At 41.2% G+C, this 19488-nt stretch overlaps 1 protein-coding gene across 10 annotated transcripts in view; it reads right to left on the bottom strand.

The window, feature by feature from the left end:
• Positions 1 to 19488, bottom strand: part of TULP4 (TUB like protein 4) — a 165737-nt gene that overhangs the window by 23945 nt on the left and 122304 nt on the right. For all 10 annotated transcript variants that reach the window (XM_068411606.1, XM_068411837.1, XM_068411750.1 and 7 more), the window contains 4 exons: positions 16530 to 16710; positions 13922 to 14056; positions 9803 to 9969; positions 988 to 1212 (listed from right to left, as the gene is read on the bottom strand). In XM_068411606.1, the coding sequence (XP_068267707.1) occupies positions 988 to 1212; positions 9803 to 9969; positions 13922 to 14056; positions 16530 to 16710 (708 nt within the window). The remainder of the gene's footprint in view (positions 1 to 987; positions 1213 to 9802; positions 9970 to 13921; positions 14057 to 16529; positions 16711 to 19488) is intronic.

Below are 19488 nucleotides of genomic sequence, written 5' to 3'. Positions count from 1 at the left end.
TGCAGGGGTGGCTCTGAGGCAACATGGAAAGCATCCTGGGGAGAAGTAGGCATGCTAGAAAGAACTGAGACCCATTGGTCTGTTAGATGCATCTTTGGAGATCGAGGAGTTATGGTTACAGTAAGGAATTTATCCTTCTCTGGCAACTGAAATGTTTCACAGTCACACAAATTGCCCTTATTAGCAATACCCAAATGGAACTGTGCTGAATCATTATTTTATAGGCATAATTTGTTCTCATTTAAGCTGGGCCAACTCCACTGATTTCAAATTAGTTATTCTAGCAGGCTTAACAAGGACCTGAAACTGGCTTAAGAGAATGCTCTAACACATACACAAAATATATGTAACGCAAAAATATGTAGGGCATTTACCAGCTAATGCTCTGGTTTATAGACTATGATAAAGAGTTTGGAAATCCTGAGATGTGACTGAGGGCAAAACCATGAAACGAAGGGGCTGAGCAGATGGCTCTGCTAGTGGTATAGGATAAGGCATGATGGCTGGTTCATTTTCCCATAGCACTTTTGGAGCAGTAAGGTTAGCAGAACTCACTGTCAGTAGAAATATCTGGGCAGGCACAGGTCTTAAGTATAACTTTCCTGTCAATATAAGGACTCATGTGACAAGTAGGGAGGCAACGGTTTTACCACTGTGAATCTCTCCTATAACTGTGACACAGTATTATCATCAGCATGAGCATCTTCAGAAGTCTTTGTGAGTCACTAGTGTATTTTACCCTTGGGATGTCCTTGGAAAGGCCATCCCCATGGAACAATGCAGATCAGCATGTGTGAGCCCTCTTTTCAGATTTTAATAGGCACCGAATGGATCAGTGGGCTCTTGAAGAGGACAGGAATGACCCTTAATCAAGCTTTTAAAATTATAATACCTTAGAATTTATCCATTGTCACCTAGGAGCAGCATGGGGAGGGGAACCAAGCAACCTTTCCTCTTCCACACACACACATATTTCTTTCCTTTTACCTTGATTGTTGGTATAAAGGCAGTGGTGAGGTATGAGCAGAGCCGAGGGGGCAGGGTCAGTTTGCTGATATCCTTGTCATCCCGCAGACAGCTAGCGATGGTCTGCTGGCACAGCAGCTGCAGACTGGAGACCCTGTGCTCAACTCTGACAACGTATAATGCAGGTCCAGAAGCCATCATCAGGCGGGAATCCCTGTGACCCCAACAGATCGAGATGATGGGACGCTGCATGGAGAGGAAAAGGATACAACTTTAAAAGAGCATATACCTTCCCCAAGATAGTTGCACACCAAGTGGTCACATGAATTCAGCACCAACCATGTTACCCTAAGTCTTCCAGAAACTTAAAAGTGCACGCCATTGCCCACAAAAAGAGAGAAGAATGTGAACTTTTGAAATTATTGATAGCAGTCGTTGATGTTTACACACTGCTTTTTACTCACAAGGCTTAAAGCTCTTCACACAAGGAATTGTCTACCAAATTCATTACCTAGAGAGGATAAGTGACTTTAAAGTCACACAGTATTAAAAAGTAGGATCTTTTGATGCCCTAATCGGATGATTTCTCCAGTCATCTAATCAATCCTCATCCACTAGCAATGGCTCACATTTTACAACTGAAAAGTTAAATTATATGCCCAGAGACACTTAGTAAACTAGTGGACAAAACAAATTGGCTTTCTTGTCTTGCACTGAGTCTTCTGCTGCACAGTGTCTCTTTTGAACTTCCTATTCCCAGAGGAAGTGAACTGTGAAAAGAGCACCAGGAACAAAACAGAAAATGGCCTTCTATCTTTAGCTTGTCTACACTCAGAAATGTCTCAATTCACAGCAGTAAAACTAGAAAGAGTCAGGGGCTACTGGCACTAAGTGTCAGAACGCAGAGCAGAGCAACAATAACCAACTCAGATGCTGCTTTGGACATTATTCCCCGCTCCATTAAGAGATTATGTGAGATTACTGAGTTGTGCTTGTAAGGAGCTCTCTCAACTCTCTTCCTAAACCCCATCTTTTTTCATGTAAAGCACCAGCTTTTTGTGACCTCTTATAGCCCTATCACTATTACTTTTGCTCTTCGTGACTGTTAGCTGCATCCACCTGTCATCTCTTGCTTTCTGTATTACAAAGCATCCGTATTTGCACATGTACACATGCTGTATGGAATTTCAATCCCATAGCTGCTATCTCTATACAAATAAACAACACAGAGTAAAGAAGAAACTGTCACTCCATGAAGAATACTGTGCAGCAGGCTGTAATCAGTGAACTACAAAAGGTTTACTTCTTCCTGTGAATGGCTCCCTTCTTTTTACAATCCGTGACACTCAAAAGTTTAAGCAAACTTGTTTTTAATCTAAATTATGAACTGTATTTATTGAAAGGTCAGGGTCTCTTTGGAATATCTTTGTTCTTCACAAGATGCACCAAACAAGAATTAACTATACAGAAGATAAGGGTCAAGGCACCATCAGTAGTAACTTTTATTTAGTTTTCCCTAGTAATAACTCAGATACCTGGGTTAGATCAGCCCAGTAGTTACTAATTTAGACTGGGGAAAAAAGCTTTCCCTTCAGTTACAAATTCAAGATGCTTAAAGGTGAGAAACTGGGACAAGATGTTTTTATGTGAATGATACAAAGCAGAATGCAGCTGTACAGCACTATATCAATGTCTATCACCAAGGGTTGGACAAAACAACTTTTTCAGAGAAAAGATCTCCCATGCTATGTCATCTTATCCTAGATTTAAATTTCAAGGAAAATATTCATTTTAAAGTGGGAGGAATGAAGAAGCTTCATTTTCATTACAACTAGGCAGCACCACACACACACATGCTTCCGTGGAGGCACAAACCTTCAGGCTGACTGATATGCAAATGGAAAGCAGCGACATGTGAACCTTGTGATTTTCACAGTAATTGCTAAAGTGATTTTGTAGTGGAGAACTTCAAAAGAATTGAGAAATCCTTTGTGTACCATCAGTAATTATTACATGGTTTCTCCCAATCATAATCTGTGGGATAGAGCCTTAAATTTGATGAGAAATCACATAAAGTATTCCTTACTGATTGTTTTTTTCGTAATTTGAGAGTGTGGCTCAGCCCTCATACTGTCTGGCAGTAATGAGAGAGTTCAAGCTGCTTGAGAAATAAATGCGATTGAAAAGGCACTGACAAAAGTCAGGTACCTGCCACATCTACTATACGACAGCCTGAGAAAGGCACCAGTAAAAGTGAGCCTGACATCCCCAAGGGCTGAAACCCAGCATGGGCAGAACTATCTACCTGATCGTTACCGTGGGATCCAAACCGCATCCTTCTGTTCACCTTGCATCAACTAAAACTTACCTATAAATACGGTGAAGGAACAAACAAGTATGTGACTTAGCACACAAATGTTTATTTATTGGAGAGAGTTTAATGCCAGAAGAGAAGCCTAATATCCCAGCTATCATAACCCAATACAGCACACCCAGATAGCCCTACCATGAAGTCTAGTATTGCAGCTATTACGACCCAATATATCACACCCAGATAGGCCTCTGTCCATCCAAATAGAGACAAATGAAACCACTTCTCTCCTCAGGTTACTGCTACATGCAGAGAACAGCAGGGATGCAGACAGCACCAGTGCAAGAACCTTTGCAATCTTAAACATATTCCCAAGCAACAGGTTTTTCAGAAGCTTTGAAACGCTGGGTGGGACCTCTGGAAACACAGCACTGTGGACCTGGGGAACAGTAGAAAGCCAGAAGTCGAAAGACATTGCTTCACTGCATGATTTCACCACAATTTCCCAACAGGCAACCATAGTTCAGCCATCTTCTAAACTTCTGAATATCTGATTCCCTTATATTCTGTTTATGTATTTTCATGTAAACAATATATGAGTGGGTGCATGTTTAAATACACACACACATGCTACCTGTAAGTGTTGCACTGTTTGTAAATCATGACATTTCCAGTCTTCCATTTGTACATTTAGTCTCCCCACACACCCCGCATGTTTTAATCTTAACATTTTCAATCCCATCAAAGAGTACTTGTATCATACTGGTTTGTCTTTGCTTACTGATTCAGCAGACACACCTGGTCTTCCTTTTCTACAGAATGGTCAGTCCCTCAGTACTTCTCAAGCCTAATATCCAGCAACGCTTCCTTTATGGTGAAGGGCTAAGATTTAAGATTAGGTTCAGGGAAAATTAGCCTGTCATTACAGGGTTGGAGAAATAAAAGATCACCCAAATGCCAGATCTGACCTGACCTTTAAATGTACTGCTCCAATAATATTTTTCAATAACTCTGCTTCCCATTCTTTCCCTTGAAGGACAAGGGATATTAATCAATTACTGCAGCAAGTCAGTTATGAGCTGGCCACAGCTTTCCTTCCAAACTCTGCTGAGAAAAAAAATTGAATCCAACTCCCAACGCAAGTTATTGCTCCTCATAAAGCATCCACTTATTTGCATTGTTTTAGCAAAAAAAGAAAGGAAAAAAGTTGTTGATACCCGTATTGCACCTGTTAGAAAATGAACAAGCAGATTCTAGCATAGAAGAATTTTATTTTCCACGTTTTCACACTTGTTTTTTTCTCCTAGGAACAAGGAAATGCAGCGACAAATATAACGTCTAATGAGAATTTCTAATCTCACTTTGCATATAAAAAAATCTATCAGGTTTTGAAAAATCTCAGCACAAACTGCAAATATCTGAATGAATTCCAGGGTTTAAATACAAACAGGTAGGAAAAAAAAATCCTGGAAAACCCCTTGAACTTCTACACATAGGTAGGATTTATCTCTATGACTATGATGTATTACAAATAATTGGCTAAAGGGGAAAAAATTGAGATGTTTTATCAGGAGAAATATTGACTGAAAACATACCTCAAAAAGTGGCAAACAAGGAGCTTGTTTGCCATTTCGTTTAGAGTTAGCTTGAATGTCACCTACATCTACTCAAATCTGTACCCCTAGCTGGGATGTCGGCTCCCCTTAGAAAAGCATGTGGGAATGGATATTCCTGCTCAAGCTCTGTGGCTGCTTCTTGTAAGTCACTCATCTGTCTCTCTTACAGGAGAGAACATAATTTATATACCTTTCATCGCTTGTATGCAGTTCAGTCAATGAAAACACTGTTCAAGCTGATTCTTGCTGCCTGCCTTGAGCTCAGAAATCCTGAGCCATGGGGCCTGCCTGCTGCTTGCACTAATCCCTTGTCTGCTGGCACTGGGAGTCCCACCAGTAATGAAATAAAAACGGTGTCCCAGGGCAGAAAGCCCAGCAACAAGCAGCAATTTTTCTTGGGAGAAAGAACCCAACTGCAAAATAGTATCTAGTGAATGGTATGTGTAAGTAAAACTCTGATGTACATTGCCTGCTTTCTCTCACTTTAGACTGCTAATGTGGAGACACACATTTTTCCCTCTTATTTTTCTCAGAGAGAAGCTGGAAGGTGCAATGGCTGCAGTGCCCACCCAGCTCTTGAGAATTGTGTTTGCGCATCTCTGTACTGCCATGGCATTCATGGATGGCTGCTGGAAAGCAACATAACTTCTTCATTCTTCTGTTTCCCATATTTACAGTGGGAATAATATTAACTAGGAAGAATTGATGGCGATAACAGCAATAAAGACTACGATGTGGTCAGAAATTACCCTCCTGTGGCCTTATATGATTTTTCATGCAGCAAACTCTTATTTAATTTGAAGATGTTCCTTATATCCTGTTTCTACAGTAATTTTTTTTTATATATTTCAATACAATGATGGGATTTCATTTTGGCAGAATGAGTCTTTGCTTAGACAAGTGTCTCTATTTTCCAGTCCTGATCATGACCCATTTCTGCATCAGTCAGAGATGGTCTTATGGCCTATATGGAAAACATCACAGGTTTGTTAAAGTTGGCAGTTAGGTAATTTTGAAGTGATCCTGTAGGAGACGACTCTGTTTAAAGTTCACATGGGAAGATATGAAGCAGCTGTATCCACTCAGAAGCGACAGGAGGTACAGTTAGCTGATATAATAAAGACCTGTCCGCACATCAGATGAGAAATTCTGAAGTGACAGAACTGGGCTGCAGCATTTCCAGTAAACAATTTTAGCAAGACTGCAAAATAGTCTTGAATGAGTTGATTATTCTCATCCCTGCTTGATGCCAGGGAAAGATTGTGAGGATTTAACAAATAATGTAAGAAATTAACATTCTTCCAATAAAAAATGTATGACCAGCAGGGCAGCCTGCTGTTGTAATCACATTTTTAAACGCTGAAAAAGTAGGACCGTGATAAAACTGCCAGCTAAAAGAACTGGGCATATTTGTGGTACATATGGTTGGTGTTTGTGTACACAAGGGCGAGTGTAGTAAGAGCTAAGTTTTACAGAAATTGACAGTATATTTCTGAATAGTTATCAGCTGATCAACAGCCTTTAAGACATGGTCTTTGTATAAAATAAATAATCAGTATCAACTCTTTGGAGTCACAGTATGGACCTAGTTTTCATAGAACTGCTTCCAATAAGATAGAAGTCTGGTGTGACTTTCTGAAGTCCCTTCTGAAATTTTTTCATCATTCTTTCAAGGTTCAAAACAGTTGGATTCTGTGTAGCAGAAGTTCAATATTTGCCCAACCTCTACCAATGCTTCTTCAGCTCTTTCCACTATATTCTGCAAATATATTCTTGCAGCATGTCAGGGTGGCAGGCTGAAGCCCCAGAGCAGGGCACAAGAGAGACTGCGGCACTATGCTAACTCTACCATTCTGTTTATGAATGCTATTTTTCATGCAAAGCTACTGTGTTCATTTGGAGACTTCTAAACAAGTGTGATTTCCCTATCTAGGGTTTTATAGTCAGCGAACTAGATTCATGAACTATAAAATCCTACAGTGAAGATAAGAGCTTAAGAGAGTTAATCAAAGGAGACAGGATGCCAAAACCATACTAAAGCTGGAGGAGAAAGTGGCATATAAAACACTTTGAAAGGATCCAGGACAACAGTCACCATCAAGATGAGTAACCTGCAGCATCCAATTCTGCCTTGGGGTTTGCAGTGACTTTATGTTATGTAACATTCCAGCCAAGTTGCATATAAATCCTACATCACTTTTAGTACGAGTTTTGTTAAAACAATAAAATTTCTTGTTTCCTGAATATCCTACCAAAGACACTCAGGACAGACAAACAGCAGAAACAAAGACAGTTCAGTATATAAAATTTTCAGACGTCTGCCTTATCAAAGAATTGGGACAGAGGACCACATGGAAAATCAGTTTTGCACCTGTAATCCACTATTTTCTATGTTCTTTGTTGCTTTACATTTTTTGACCTTTATATTCGGAACAATGATCGTTTAGAATAAATGTGCTTTTCCAGTCACACATTTGCTTGCTTCAGAAGAAACAGTTTTAGCAGAAGAAGAACTTGAGACAAGGAAATTCTTTTCTTCAGTTCTTTTCAATAACCAGTGATGAATTCTATAAAATCCCATTACAAGGCTGACTGTCATTGTACAGAAAACTAATGAATTTACTCTGATGAATTTGTTATTAGACAAATTACTGGGACCACTGGCTCACTTTGTCATCTTTGCATACACGTCCTTGGAGCAGAGATACAGAATAACAGAAGTTACTAGCAATTTCTTTTTCAACAGCGTTTTTTATCTGGTTTTGTTAGTAAGCCAAATACTTAGCAATGTTCTAGCATACCTGTCTCTTAGCTGGGAATACCGTTAGACCAGCATTCAAATACATAGAAGCATAAAGTCCACATGAGCAGATACAGGTGTCCTTCTGAAAGACCCCTCACTTCCTCCTGCAGCTGAGTAAATATGAATTTAAATGCACTAAATAAAGAGAATAACCACTGACTAATGAGAGAAGAAGAGTGGCTCTAATTTTAGGCAGGTTTACGCACACACTTTTTGATAAACATAAATCTATCAGTTCGAATGTTATTTTTACCCTGGTGTCCTAAGGAAATGAGACTCCATGATTGTGCTATTTATTGGCGGTTGCCACCTGCTGACCCCCCCCCCCCATCCTTCACTTCCAATCTGGCTTAGTGACTTCTGAAGCTGTTGGCTTTTCACCTGAAGTTGACAATGGGAGAAGAAATCTCCATGATATTAAAATGCTGCAATTTCAGTGAAAAATAGCAGCTGGAAAGAGCAGAGCCTCAAGTTAATATTTTCACTATGAGAAATACTGCAGTATGAACTTTGCAGTTACCTGTTCTGTGTGACTTGTCAGTTGTCCTATAAGTAATCATATAACGGCAGAATAATTAGCCCTCACGTCAGCCACAATATGGGCTTTCTCCCGGCTGATTAAGTAGAGGAGAAAGGAGAAGAATTGAAAATATGAAAAGAAGTTGATGGGATATAGGGAGAGCTAGAGGAGATGAAGCATTTGAGGTGACTGGGAACAAAGTGAGGGAGACACAAGTAAGGGATGAGCCTGCACACACGCACACCTTAAGGCAACCTGACCTCATCAGTTCCACTGCTCAAATCACAGCTTGATTTCACAGCTGGACCCCAGAGTGTTATACTGGCTCAACAGCTAACATGGACATACAGTATTCTGGTACTGAAGTAACAGAATAAGGTTTGGTTTTTACCTGGTCTGGGAATAAGCAACACTGGTATAAACATGTTTTCTCCACAACTGACCCAGAGAGGAAAGGGCTGTGCCACTTAGCTGAAAGGGCTATGTTTAAGACAATAAAGCTGTGTGTATGGGTAAGTCCTTTAGGTACCTAAATCAGCATTAGACATCACTGTACGTATTTAGGTTGGCTTTAGAGAATATTATTTTATACATTACAAAACTAAAGAATTCTATCTAAATTAGAGTGCTAACATTAATAAGCACAGGTTAATGCTAAATATGAGCAAACACAAAAGCTTAGCAGCTGGTTTACTACGTCATCCTTTTGTATCCATCCCAGATCAGGGTACTGAAAAAGAAACGATAATAAATGGTATCATCATTAAACATAATTAAGTAAATATATCTATAGTATTTTCCTTCACTTTTAGATTTCAAAGCTATTATAAATTAATTACGTTTCACTAGTAACAGTCAGAAATCAGAACAGTCATCCCTATTCTGCAGAAAATGAAATAAACTGTAGAGTGACATTCAGCTCTTTGATGATACTTCAGAATATCATCAAAGACCTATGAAGCATGTTGTGCTCCTGAGCAGCACACAGATCATGTGCTGACATTTACTTGTCAACTAACATGACCAAGGTTACAGTGGAAGTCTGTACAGAAGGTGGGAACAGAAGCAAGACTTTCTGATTCATCCTTCTCCATCTCATGTCATAAAAAGTAAAATACTGCATCAGATCCACTGATTGTACATTGGTAAATTACAGCAATAACAAAGAGAGAATAATCTTGTGGTTATGATACTGGACATGGAGTACTTTTATCCAGTTCTTGGCTCTGCTACAACATCAAGCAAGTTACCTATTTTTTTCTCCTCAGTTGCTTATCCATAAAACAACAGAATTTCCTTTTTCTATCTTGTCTACTCATGGCCCAATGGTTTTGGGAAACAGACTGTTTTTCATTATATATTTGCACAATACCTAGCACAGTGGGCCTTAGAATCAGATGCACTCTTGGATGTCTACCTTAATGCAAACAATAATTATTTATAGTGCATTTTTATCTACATTGCATTTTAGAATGTGTTCAGGATGTTCTACAACCCTTGTCACACTGCAGGTCTATACCAACCAGCTAATGTGGGAAAAACATGTCAGCAAATCATTAAGAACTGACTTAAAAAATACCTCCTACCTGCACAGGTGTCTCCAGAGTGTAGATATGTTCCCCGCGCACATTGTAGAACTTGACAAATGCGCTTTTCAACAGAGAACCATTGCCGAGGTCAACCAGCTGGCTTTGCTTCTCCATGCCCGCTACTGCAAGTAGGTCTCCTTGTGTACACCACTGTACTACCACATCTGAAATTGCAAAGACAGTTTGCAATAGTCACTGATTAGAATCAGTAGGAACAGCATCTCCTGATGCTGCAAAGTGACCTGAACAGCTAAACCATGCTCTCAAAAGTTACTAAATTACTTAGAAACCTAAATCCTTCCATTGAAACAGTAGCAAATATGCTGCATATACACTGCCGAGAACGACTCTTTTTATTTTGTAAATTGCAAAAAATGTGTAAAAACCATTTATTTTTCTCTCCTTATGATGAGTCTAGAATGTAATCAGTGGTTGCTACTAAGTACCTAAGGACAAGAATTTATCAGAGATGTTAAAACTGATGTGGAAGATCCTATGCACATCTTTGGGGTAAGTAAGTGGAATAAAGTTAATAGTCAGACAAATAATCTCACTAAGAGAGCAGCAAAGAGTACTTGTCTGGAAAGGCCTACAGTGCAAAAAAGCAGCATATTTGGCAATGCCTCACGTTCTCACTGGCTGTGAATACAACTTTTAGCATAACTCAAATTAGAGTTATAGTTTAGTATAACGTCAAAGTAGAAAGACTTGGATTTTTGTCCATAAATACATATGGCCTCCATGTCATAGGTTTTCTTTTGACATCTGACTTGTGAAAATCTACTCATCTGTCTCGCAGGAGTTTGCCAGAAGCACATAGGGATTGCTTAGTCTTTCATATACATGGATATGAATATACATATCAGTTACTTCTCCTACAGGCACCTCATGATGAGGAACACCCACAGCTTAATTTGTAGATGCTAATTTCAAACCCTGATATCCTCCAGCTCTTTGTCACACTGCAACAAGAACACTAAAACAGTATTTTGTGTTTCTGCTTGTGTTTCAGAGGCAGATTTGCACGTGCAAGGAATACTGAGACAGTTTTAAACATTTTTACTCTTAAACCGGAGGTGAAAGAGAGTTATTTTGTGCTGAGACAAAGTGAAGGTAAAGACAAAACTTTCATGCTCTTGGATGCTCAATCTGCCGAGAACCTTTTGAAGACATTAGTGGGCGAGAAGCTGTCTTCAACTGAAGAAGCAGGAGAGAAATGAGAGCTGGCAGAAAGGATCTCAAGATTGTTTCAAGTTGAGAGAAATGAGAGTTGGCAGAAAGGATCTCAAGATTGTTTCAAGTTGTCAACTTGTCATTTTCAGGGACTTTTATGTGCATTTTAAAATGGTTTTGTATTATTTCAACTTTCTGATATTTCTCATGGGAATTATGCTTCTGTACCTATCAGGGGCAAGATGTGTGTTCCTCAAGATAATTTTTCCACAGCTAGGCACCATATGCCTCTTTTTTTCTCTTAGTCCTCAGCCATTTAAGTAATCTACAGTGGGATTTAATTCATCTTTCTCAGACAGTACTATAGGCAGGTTAGAAATCAATAAGGCAAGCTGATCAACTCCACTTTTGGTAACTGGCTTAACTACACCATTACCAGAGTGAAAAAACAATCATCTCTTTTGGATACATCTTCAGGTAAAACTTTCAGTAGATCTCCATACCACGAGGAAGAGGAGTGATCACTGCATCCTACAATTAGGTTGATCCAGAGGCAGCGAAGGCCTGGGCGTGGGCTGCAGCATCCCCCTTGGACAGCGTGGCTCCACAGCACGCTGCACTGCCAGCGGGGTCTTCAATGACTATCGAACCTTGATGTACAATAGCTCAACTGATAATTAGGTCTCAACGCAAGCACAGAGATTAGAAATCAGATGGAGGTTTCATCTAGGGTAATGGTCTGCAAGTGAAATGGTGGATCACAGCCATCCCTCAAAACTACTTGCCAGCCACTACAGGCATGTATACCAGCAAACCTTGAATAGATAGCGCTCTAAACGTGCAATAGCAGTGTGGGTAGTGGTTGTAGCTAACTAGTACTACCAGTAGATTCAGTTCAGCAGTTCTGCAGGTAGCAGTGTACTGAGAATCACTGAGTTAAAAAGTGTAAAAAAAGAAAGGATACAACTGAACAGTTCGGGACCTCCACTAGAACAGATAAAACTTCCAGGAGTGTGCAAGTTGGATGAAAAGAAGAACTTGTATTTGGGTAATCAAATTCTCATTCAACAGCAAATGTTTTTCTGCATCAATTTAATATGAATACTCCCAGTAAAATGACAGCTATGTAAAGCTAGTAGAACAGCAAAAATATATTGGTAATGCTTGGAAGAGTTTTCTAGTTGCCTGGTTTAAAAATACATTGAGTAGCCAACAGCAGTCCATAAAGACAAGGGCATCTGCTGCAGAGACCACAAAGCAATACTTACAGATTTCACTCAGAAACATGTGAATTAAGACTCGCACACAATACTGAAGACCATCCACTCTCAGCAGAATATCAAGCGGCTGGAGAGCATGGAGACCCTGAGCTGGGTGGTTTTGCACATTCTTGCATGTGGCAACAACCAGTAAAAATACAGTCACTTGAAAAAAAACATGATAAGAAGGTACAGAAAATGTTTACATCTATATGGCAGCTATATGCGAAATACTTTCCACTGTACAATGGGTAGCTTCAAAACAACAGTGACATCTCAATCACCTTTCTCTCTCTGTCTCATACACACTCCCAATCCAGCAAGATGTTGCACATTCTTCTTCTACTGATGTCAATGATGTAGTCCAGTTTACAATTAATAAAAAATATTTCTATTGTAGCTTGCACATTAATATTTTGCTAGAGGAGGGGGACATAATTAAGGGATCTTTTTTCCATTAGTGAAAGTCAATGAGGAAAGAGAAACAGGACAGACATCCTCAGTAAGATAGAGCTCTGCAACTCTAAACAGAGAACAAAATGGAGTTTGTTTCTCCTACGGTTTCCAGCTGAAAGCTAGACTACATGACAACTGAAGACTACTTCCTATCCCATTTACTGTAATTCTGTAAAGATGCTGGGCACACCCCTTGGTGGACACCACAAGAGCTTCTCTAAATTGGTTCCAGTTTCCCAGACTTTAGGCATCCTTTCAGCTGAAGTTTTCTGGATCATAGGGTTGCCCCAGTGTGTTACATTTTGCCAGCCATGTGCTTCTTGTGTTGGCACAGACGGAAGCAGGAGTGGAAAAGGAACTCAAAGGTGATTTTTTACCTCCTAAGACTACCCTACACAGTGGATTACTCAAAAACTAAAGGGCAACTTTTCACCAAAAATACCCCACTGTTACAGAACAGCTAGAGTCTGCTCCAACAGCTTATTTTTTTTTCATCTTATATAAAACTAATTTACCTGTGGAGCCGAAAAAGAATCAATGGAACCTATATTTAAATAAGTGCTTATGTACCGTAGCGAAATAGAACTTCTCTCCAGGCAAAGCACTGTAAATTGTACCGAGAGCGCTGGCAAACTAAGGGACTTTTTGATAGGTAATAACAGTAAAAATTTCAATGCAAATTAAGGATTTTACATGAAATACTGATCTTACAAACATTCATGCACATCACTTAGCAAGATGTATAGTAATTAATCAGTGGAATTTTTCTTCTCTCAGAATAACTTGCCTCTTGATAATTAATAATTCTAGCAAGTTTCCAAAATGTGTGGGAGTCAAAGCAGCATTGTGATTCGTACCTGGTTACTAAAGCACAGGAGAAGACCTTGTGAATTAAAGATGCGAAGGAAGCGTTACATAGCAGGGGCATTCACACAAAGAAGCATAAACGTATTAGCACATTCAGCTGAAAAACAGCGAACAGATCAATTTGCTCTACAACACCGCCATAAAAACACGATCTCAAAAATGGAAACATTTTTTCAAACACAAAAGCTCTCTCAGCCAGGCACTGCTCTTCTCCCAGCAGGTGTCACTGCTGGGAATGGCAATACCGGTGGCCGAGTTCTTCTGGGTTAGGACATCCACAAAAACAAAACATATACACACACCGCTAAAAATACAAGAAAAACAGAGCAGAGGAATGGGGTGAAACTGCTTCCTTTTGTACCTTTCAACCCTGAGCGGATGATAGTAGGAGACAAGTCATCGTAATTGTTCATTAAACTGATGTCTCCCGACGTGAAGCTGACAGTAAGTAGTGGCTTGGTGTTCTGCACTGGGACTGGATACGCAGCTGGTCCATCTGCAAAAACAAGGCTCTGGAGTGAGCAAAAGGCAAACAACCAGAAGGAAATACACTGTACTTCAGCCTACCACCATCAGGAGTGGTTCCAAGCCCCAAACTCTACCTGCTTATTTCTGCAACGTCTACGGGCAAAAGCAATGCAGGTTTAGCTAGTTTGTTTGTCTGATTTTGTGAAACCTCGATGTTTTTACTTTTTGCATTTTTACTGCAGCATATCCAAAGTGATTTATGAATATACTATTATGTTATACAGTGGTCGTTTTCAATCTTTCTATATTGTCAACTCCCCAAAGTGTCCATAAATTGAAAACCAGTGCTTTGGAAGGCCTCCTTGGGACCCAAGTTGAAAAACAGTGTAATAAATAATATAATCACGTTAAAAGCTATTTGTTAGATACACTTTCTGCTTGGGAAAGTGCTGGAGACTACTCCTGAAGTCACTTAGAGACATTATAAGAACTTCTAAGAGAACATCCTGACCTTTCACAAACTACTGTACTCTAAACGTTAAGAGCTAGGCAAAGCATGAGAAGTTACCTGCCATCCTGCATAACAGTATCCAATGCACTCAAAAGTAGAGACGAGCCCAAATTGAACTCCTGGCTTTAAAAACCATTTCTGCAAAGTCTCTACTCCTCCGGGCTTTCAGCATTCACTGAAATTCTCTTGTTCAAATATTTAATGACCAATATCACCATCTGTAGCACTCGCTGTTTAACTCTTTTTGTTTACAAGCTCTGACAGGAGATGACACTGTTCAGTCAACAAAAACGGCAGAGCCAGTTAAGAGTGGTGTTGCTTCCTGAACTTGTAAAAAAGCTGATCAAAAGTCACTTTGGAGAAAGATGTCTAGTAATTAGCATCTCTATGTGTATATGATTTGATAAGAAAAACCCATCAAACTTCCAGCCCTTCCTACACATCTGTGTGAGTCAAAGCCTTGCCACCTTTGAGACGTTTATGCTGCATCTGCTCTAAAGAAAACACATTATGTTTGGGTAATCATTAAAACAGGCTTGTAACGAGTCCACCCACCCCCTGACTGATTCAGAAAAAGCTAATGCATTTGGATCATTCAAGTTCTCATCTGTGTACTCTGCATCTTCACCGTCCTCCAACTGGAATCTCAGTATTTTAAATAGCAACGAAAAAACAATTTAAATTTGTTCATTTTCTTGCTTTCGAAACTTGCTAGGAAATTTGAAGTTTGTTTCTTTTATTCTAAGGTAAATCTCACCCACTACCAAAAGTGAGGTACGAAAGCCAAAACAAACCTCAGTTTTAAAAGATGCTAACATTTTACCAGATGATTACATTATCTTCTATCACTATTTGTTAAATACGTATGCTTATTATATTGACATATATAAACATGATTCTGGAAAAGGCAAATTTTTGGACTGAATCCAAATTAGAGTTAAGACTGCAAGAGTCCTCAATTCAGTGGTTCAAATCTGAGATGCAAATTCAGCATTATTTCTACCTATTATATATTTACATTTTTCATTGTACGATCACTGTTATATTAATTTAGTTCTTCATTTATACACTGGAACACAGGAACCGCTTACCTAGATCTTATAGACTAATCAACAGCATTAACGAGAAGTATTAGCATTACTTGAATAAGAAGGATGGGGCTGACTGTGAATGGATACTTGGGCCTCCTAGGTATTTGCTATTGATGATTTCCAAAGAGTTTAAAACCAAAACATTTCACCCAATGAATTATATTTATACTTAAGGGGAGGGAAGGATTTCTTCCTGACCCTCAAACTGGCAATGTGCTCTGAAGCATGGGAATTAGTAACTCCAGACAGCTCCAGTCACCTTCTTCTACCCTGTGTAACTGCAGGAAATATTTTCATTTCTAATCCTTCTGTGGAATTTATTGAGCTCTTTATGTCAGGACTATCAAGGATGAGACTGTAATGATAAGCATTATCTGTGTTTCATAGGATTTCTTTAAAATTAAAGATGTAGTACTTTCAGCTATGTCTAGTACTGGTTTCTTTTCACATGAATCTATATAATAACACACTAACTTCTGTGACTGCGCTCTGACTACCTCCATACATACCGACCATTGCAATACCTCACATCTGCTTATCAGTGAAACCTGATATGCCCCTATCTAGCGTTTTTCACTCACCTTCACTAAAAACTTTGAGCTTTGTGTTGTTATCTCATTTGCGCAAATGGGAGGCAGAGCAGCACAGACGAGGTATGACCTGCAGCAAGCCACGCAGTGAGGCTGGTGGCAGAGCTGGGGACGAGCCCACTCTCCGGTACCAGCCCTCTGCTCCATCCCCCATGCTACCTCCACAGGAACGCATCATCTTTCGGCCTCTACCAGCTTGAAACTGTGACCATCCTGCTGTTTTAGTACAGCATGACAACTCCCTGGCGTTACAGATGTCTTCGTGAGCGCTTGCAAAGCTGAAACAGAAGAACGTGCACATAACACTACCTTGTGGTGGGGAATAGTCGTCGGAGTCCGTGTCGCTCTCACTGCTGTCCTCCACCAGGAAGCTGGGGTAGTTCCAGGACATGTTGAGGATGCCATCTGACTCATGAAGGAGCACATGGGCCAGCATTCGGCCATGGCAGTCCATGACAATAACCTGTCCATCAGCAGTGCCAAACAGTACCTGAAAATAAGACAACTGCCCTCAGTCCCACCAAACATCAGCTGCTGGATCCTCCTTCAAATGCATCTTGTAATTAACTAGCTACGCTGGAAATTAATTGAAAGCAATGCAGTCAGGGTTATGAAATGGTGCACCACAACAGGACACCACAACCAAAGATGTATTTAAAGAATGAAGTCAAAGCAGCCGGGTCTAGAGGTAAGTTCCTAAAATCTGTGAGCAAGTAATGCTTCACAGTGGGGTGCATTTTGTTCACTTTAATATGAGCCATTACATTTTATTTGAACTTGGTCATTACCACCACCAAAGTGAGCTGGTAGAAGGGCTACCACAGACTCTGCAGTATTCTTGGATTATAAAGAAACCTCCAAAACTGGTGGCAGAAACCATGGTATGCATCAGTCATAACAGTATCAAAAAGCACAGCTGACAAAAATGAGTTCTTAGCAGAGATTTCAAACAGCCTGTGAGAAATAGAAAGTGGAATAGAGGAGGACAGGTTATTCAGTTGATGAGCTGAGAAGGTGGGAGAACGTCTTCCAAAAGGGGGTGAATCTGGGATGAAATCGGTGTGCCCAGCTCGCTCCCTGAAATGCCTGTACACCAATGCACGCAGCATGGGGAATAAGCAGGAGGAGTTAGAAATCCGTGTTCGGTCAGGGGGCTATGATCTAGTGGCAATTACAGAGACTTGGTGGGACGCCTCGCATGACTGGAATGTGGTCATGGATGGCTATGTCCTGTTCAGGAAAGACAGGCCACTAAGGAGAGGTGGTGGAGTTGCTCTTTATGTGAGTGAGCAGCTAGAATGTATTGAGTTCTGTCCAGAGGCAGATCAGGAGCGAGTTGAGAGTTTGTGGGTGCGAATTAAGGGGCAGGCTGGCAGGGGTGATACTGTTGTGGGTGTCTATTACAGGCCACCGGATCAGGATGAGGACGGTGATGAGGCCTTCTACAGGCAGCTGAGAGCAGTCTCTCAATTACAGGGCCTGGTGGTTGTGGGGGATTTCAACTACCCTGATATTTGCTGGGAGGCCTACTCAGCCAGCCATCCTCAGGCCAGGAGCTTCCTCCAGTGCATTGATGATAACTTTCTGATGCAAATGGTGGATGAGCCAACTAGGAGAGGAGCGCTGCTGGATCTGATCCTCACTAACAAGGAGGGTCTGGTGGAAGAGGTGAAGGTTGAGGGCAGCCTTGGTTGTAGCGACCATGAGATGGTAGAGTTCAGGATCTCATGTGGCAGGAACAGAATAGCTAGCAGAATCGCAACCCTGAACTTCAGGAGGGCCAACTTTGGCCTTTTCAGGCAATTGCTAGGGGAAATCCCATGGGACAGGGTACTAGAAGGTAAGGGGGCCCAAGATAGTTGGTTAGCGTTCAAGGACTGCTTCTTCCGAGCTCAAGATCAGAGCATCCCAACAGGTAGGAAGTCAAGAAAGGGTACCAGGAGACCTGCATGGTTGAACAGGGAACTGCTGGGCAAACTCAAGTGGAAGAAGAAGGTGTACAGATCGTGGAAGGAAGGGCTGGCCACTTGGGAGGAATATAAGTCTGTTGTCAGAGGATGTAGGGAGGCAACTAGGAAAGCTAAGGCCTCCTTGGAATTAAACCTTGCAAGAGAGGTCAATGACAACAGAAAGGGCTTCTTCAAATACATTGCAGGTAAAGCCAACACTAGAGGCAATGTAGGCCCACTGATGAATGAGGTGGGGGTCCTGGAGACAGAGGATAAAAAGAAGGCGGAGTTACTGAATGCCTTCTTTGCCTCTGTCTATACTGTTGGAGGCTGTCCTGAGGATCCCTGGACCCCTGCGGCCTCAGAAGAAGTCAGGATAGAGGAGGAATCTGTCTTGGTTGATGAGGGCTGGGTCAGGGACCAATTAAGCAACCTGGATGTCCATAAATCCATGGGCCCTGATGGGATGCACCCGCGGGTGCTGAGGGAGCTGGCGGAAGTCATTGCTAGGCCACTCTCCATCATCTTTGCTAAGTCATGGGCAACAGGAGAGGTGCCTGAGGACTGGAGGAAAGCGAATGTCACTCCAGTCTTCAAAAAGGGCAGGAAGGAGGACCCGGGTAACTATAGACCGGTCAGCCTCACCTCCATCCCCGGAAAGGTGATGGAGCAACTTGTTCTTGGTGCTGTCTCTAGGCACATCAAGGATAGGGGGATCATTAGGGGCAGTCAACATGGCTTCACCAACGGGAAGTCTTGCTCAACCAACTTGATAGCCTTTTATGAGGATGTTACCTGGTGGATAGATGATGGTAAAGCTGTGGATGTGGTCTATCTCGATTTCAGTAAAGCGTTTGACACGGTCTCCCACAGCATCCTCGCAGCTAAACTGAGGAAGTGTGGTCTGGATGATCGGGTAGTGAGGTGGATTGTGAACTGGCTGAAGGAAAGAAGCCAGAGAGTAGTGGTCAGCGGGACAGAGTCCAGTTGGAGGTCTGTGTCTAGCGGAGTTCCGCAAGGGTCGGTTCTGGGACCAGTTCTATTCAATATATTCATTAATGACTTGGATGAGGGATTAGAGTGCGCTGTCAGCAAGTTCGCTGATGACACAAAACTGGGAGGAGTGGCTGAGATGCCGGAAGGCTGCGCAGCCATTCAGAGAGACCTGGACAGGCTGGAGAGTTGGGCGGGGAGAAATTTAATGAAATATAACAAGGCCAAGTGTAGAGTCCTGCATGTGGGCAAGAACAACCCCATGTACCAGTACAAGTTGGGGACAGAGCTGTTGGAGAGCAGTGTAGGGGAAAGGGACCTGGGGG

The sequence above is a fragment of the Nyctibius grandis genome, chromosome 1 (assembly GCF_013368605.1).
Source record: "Nyctibius grandis isolate bNycGra1 chromosome 1, bNycGra1.pri, whole genome shotgun sequence".
Taxonomy (NCBI): domain Eukaryota; kingdom Metazoa; phylum Chordata; class Aves; order Nyctibiiformes; family Nyctibiidae; genus Nyctibius; species Nyctibius grandis.
The sequence above is the reverse complement of the archived record's forward strand: the minus strand, read 5'-3'. Positions and strand labels throughout refer to the sequence as shown.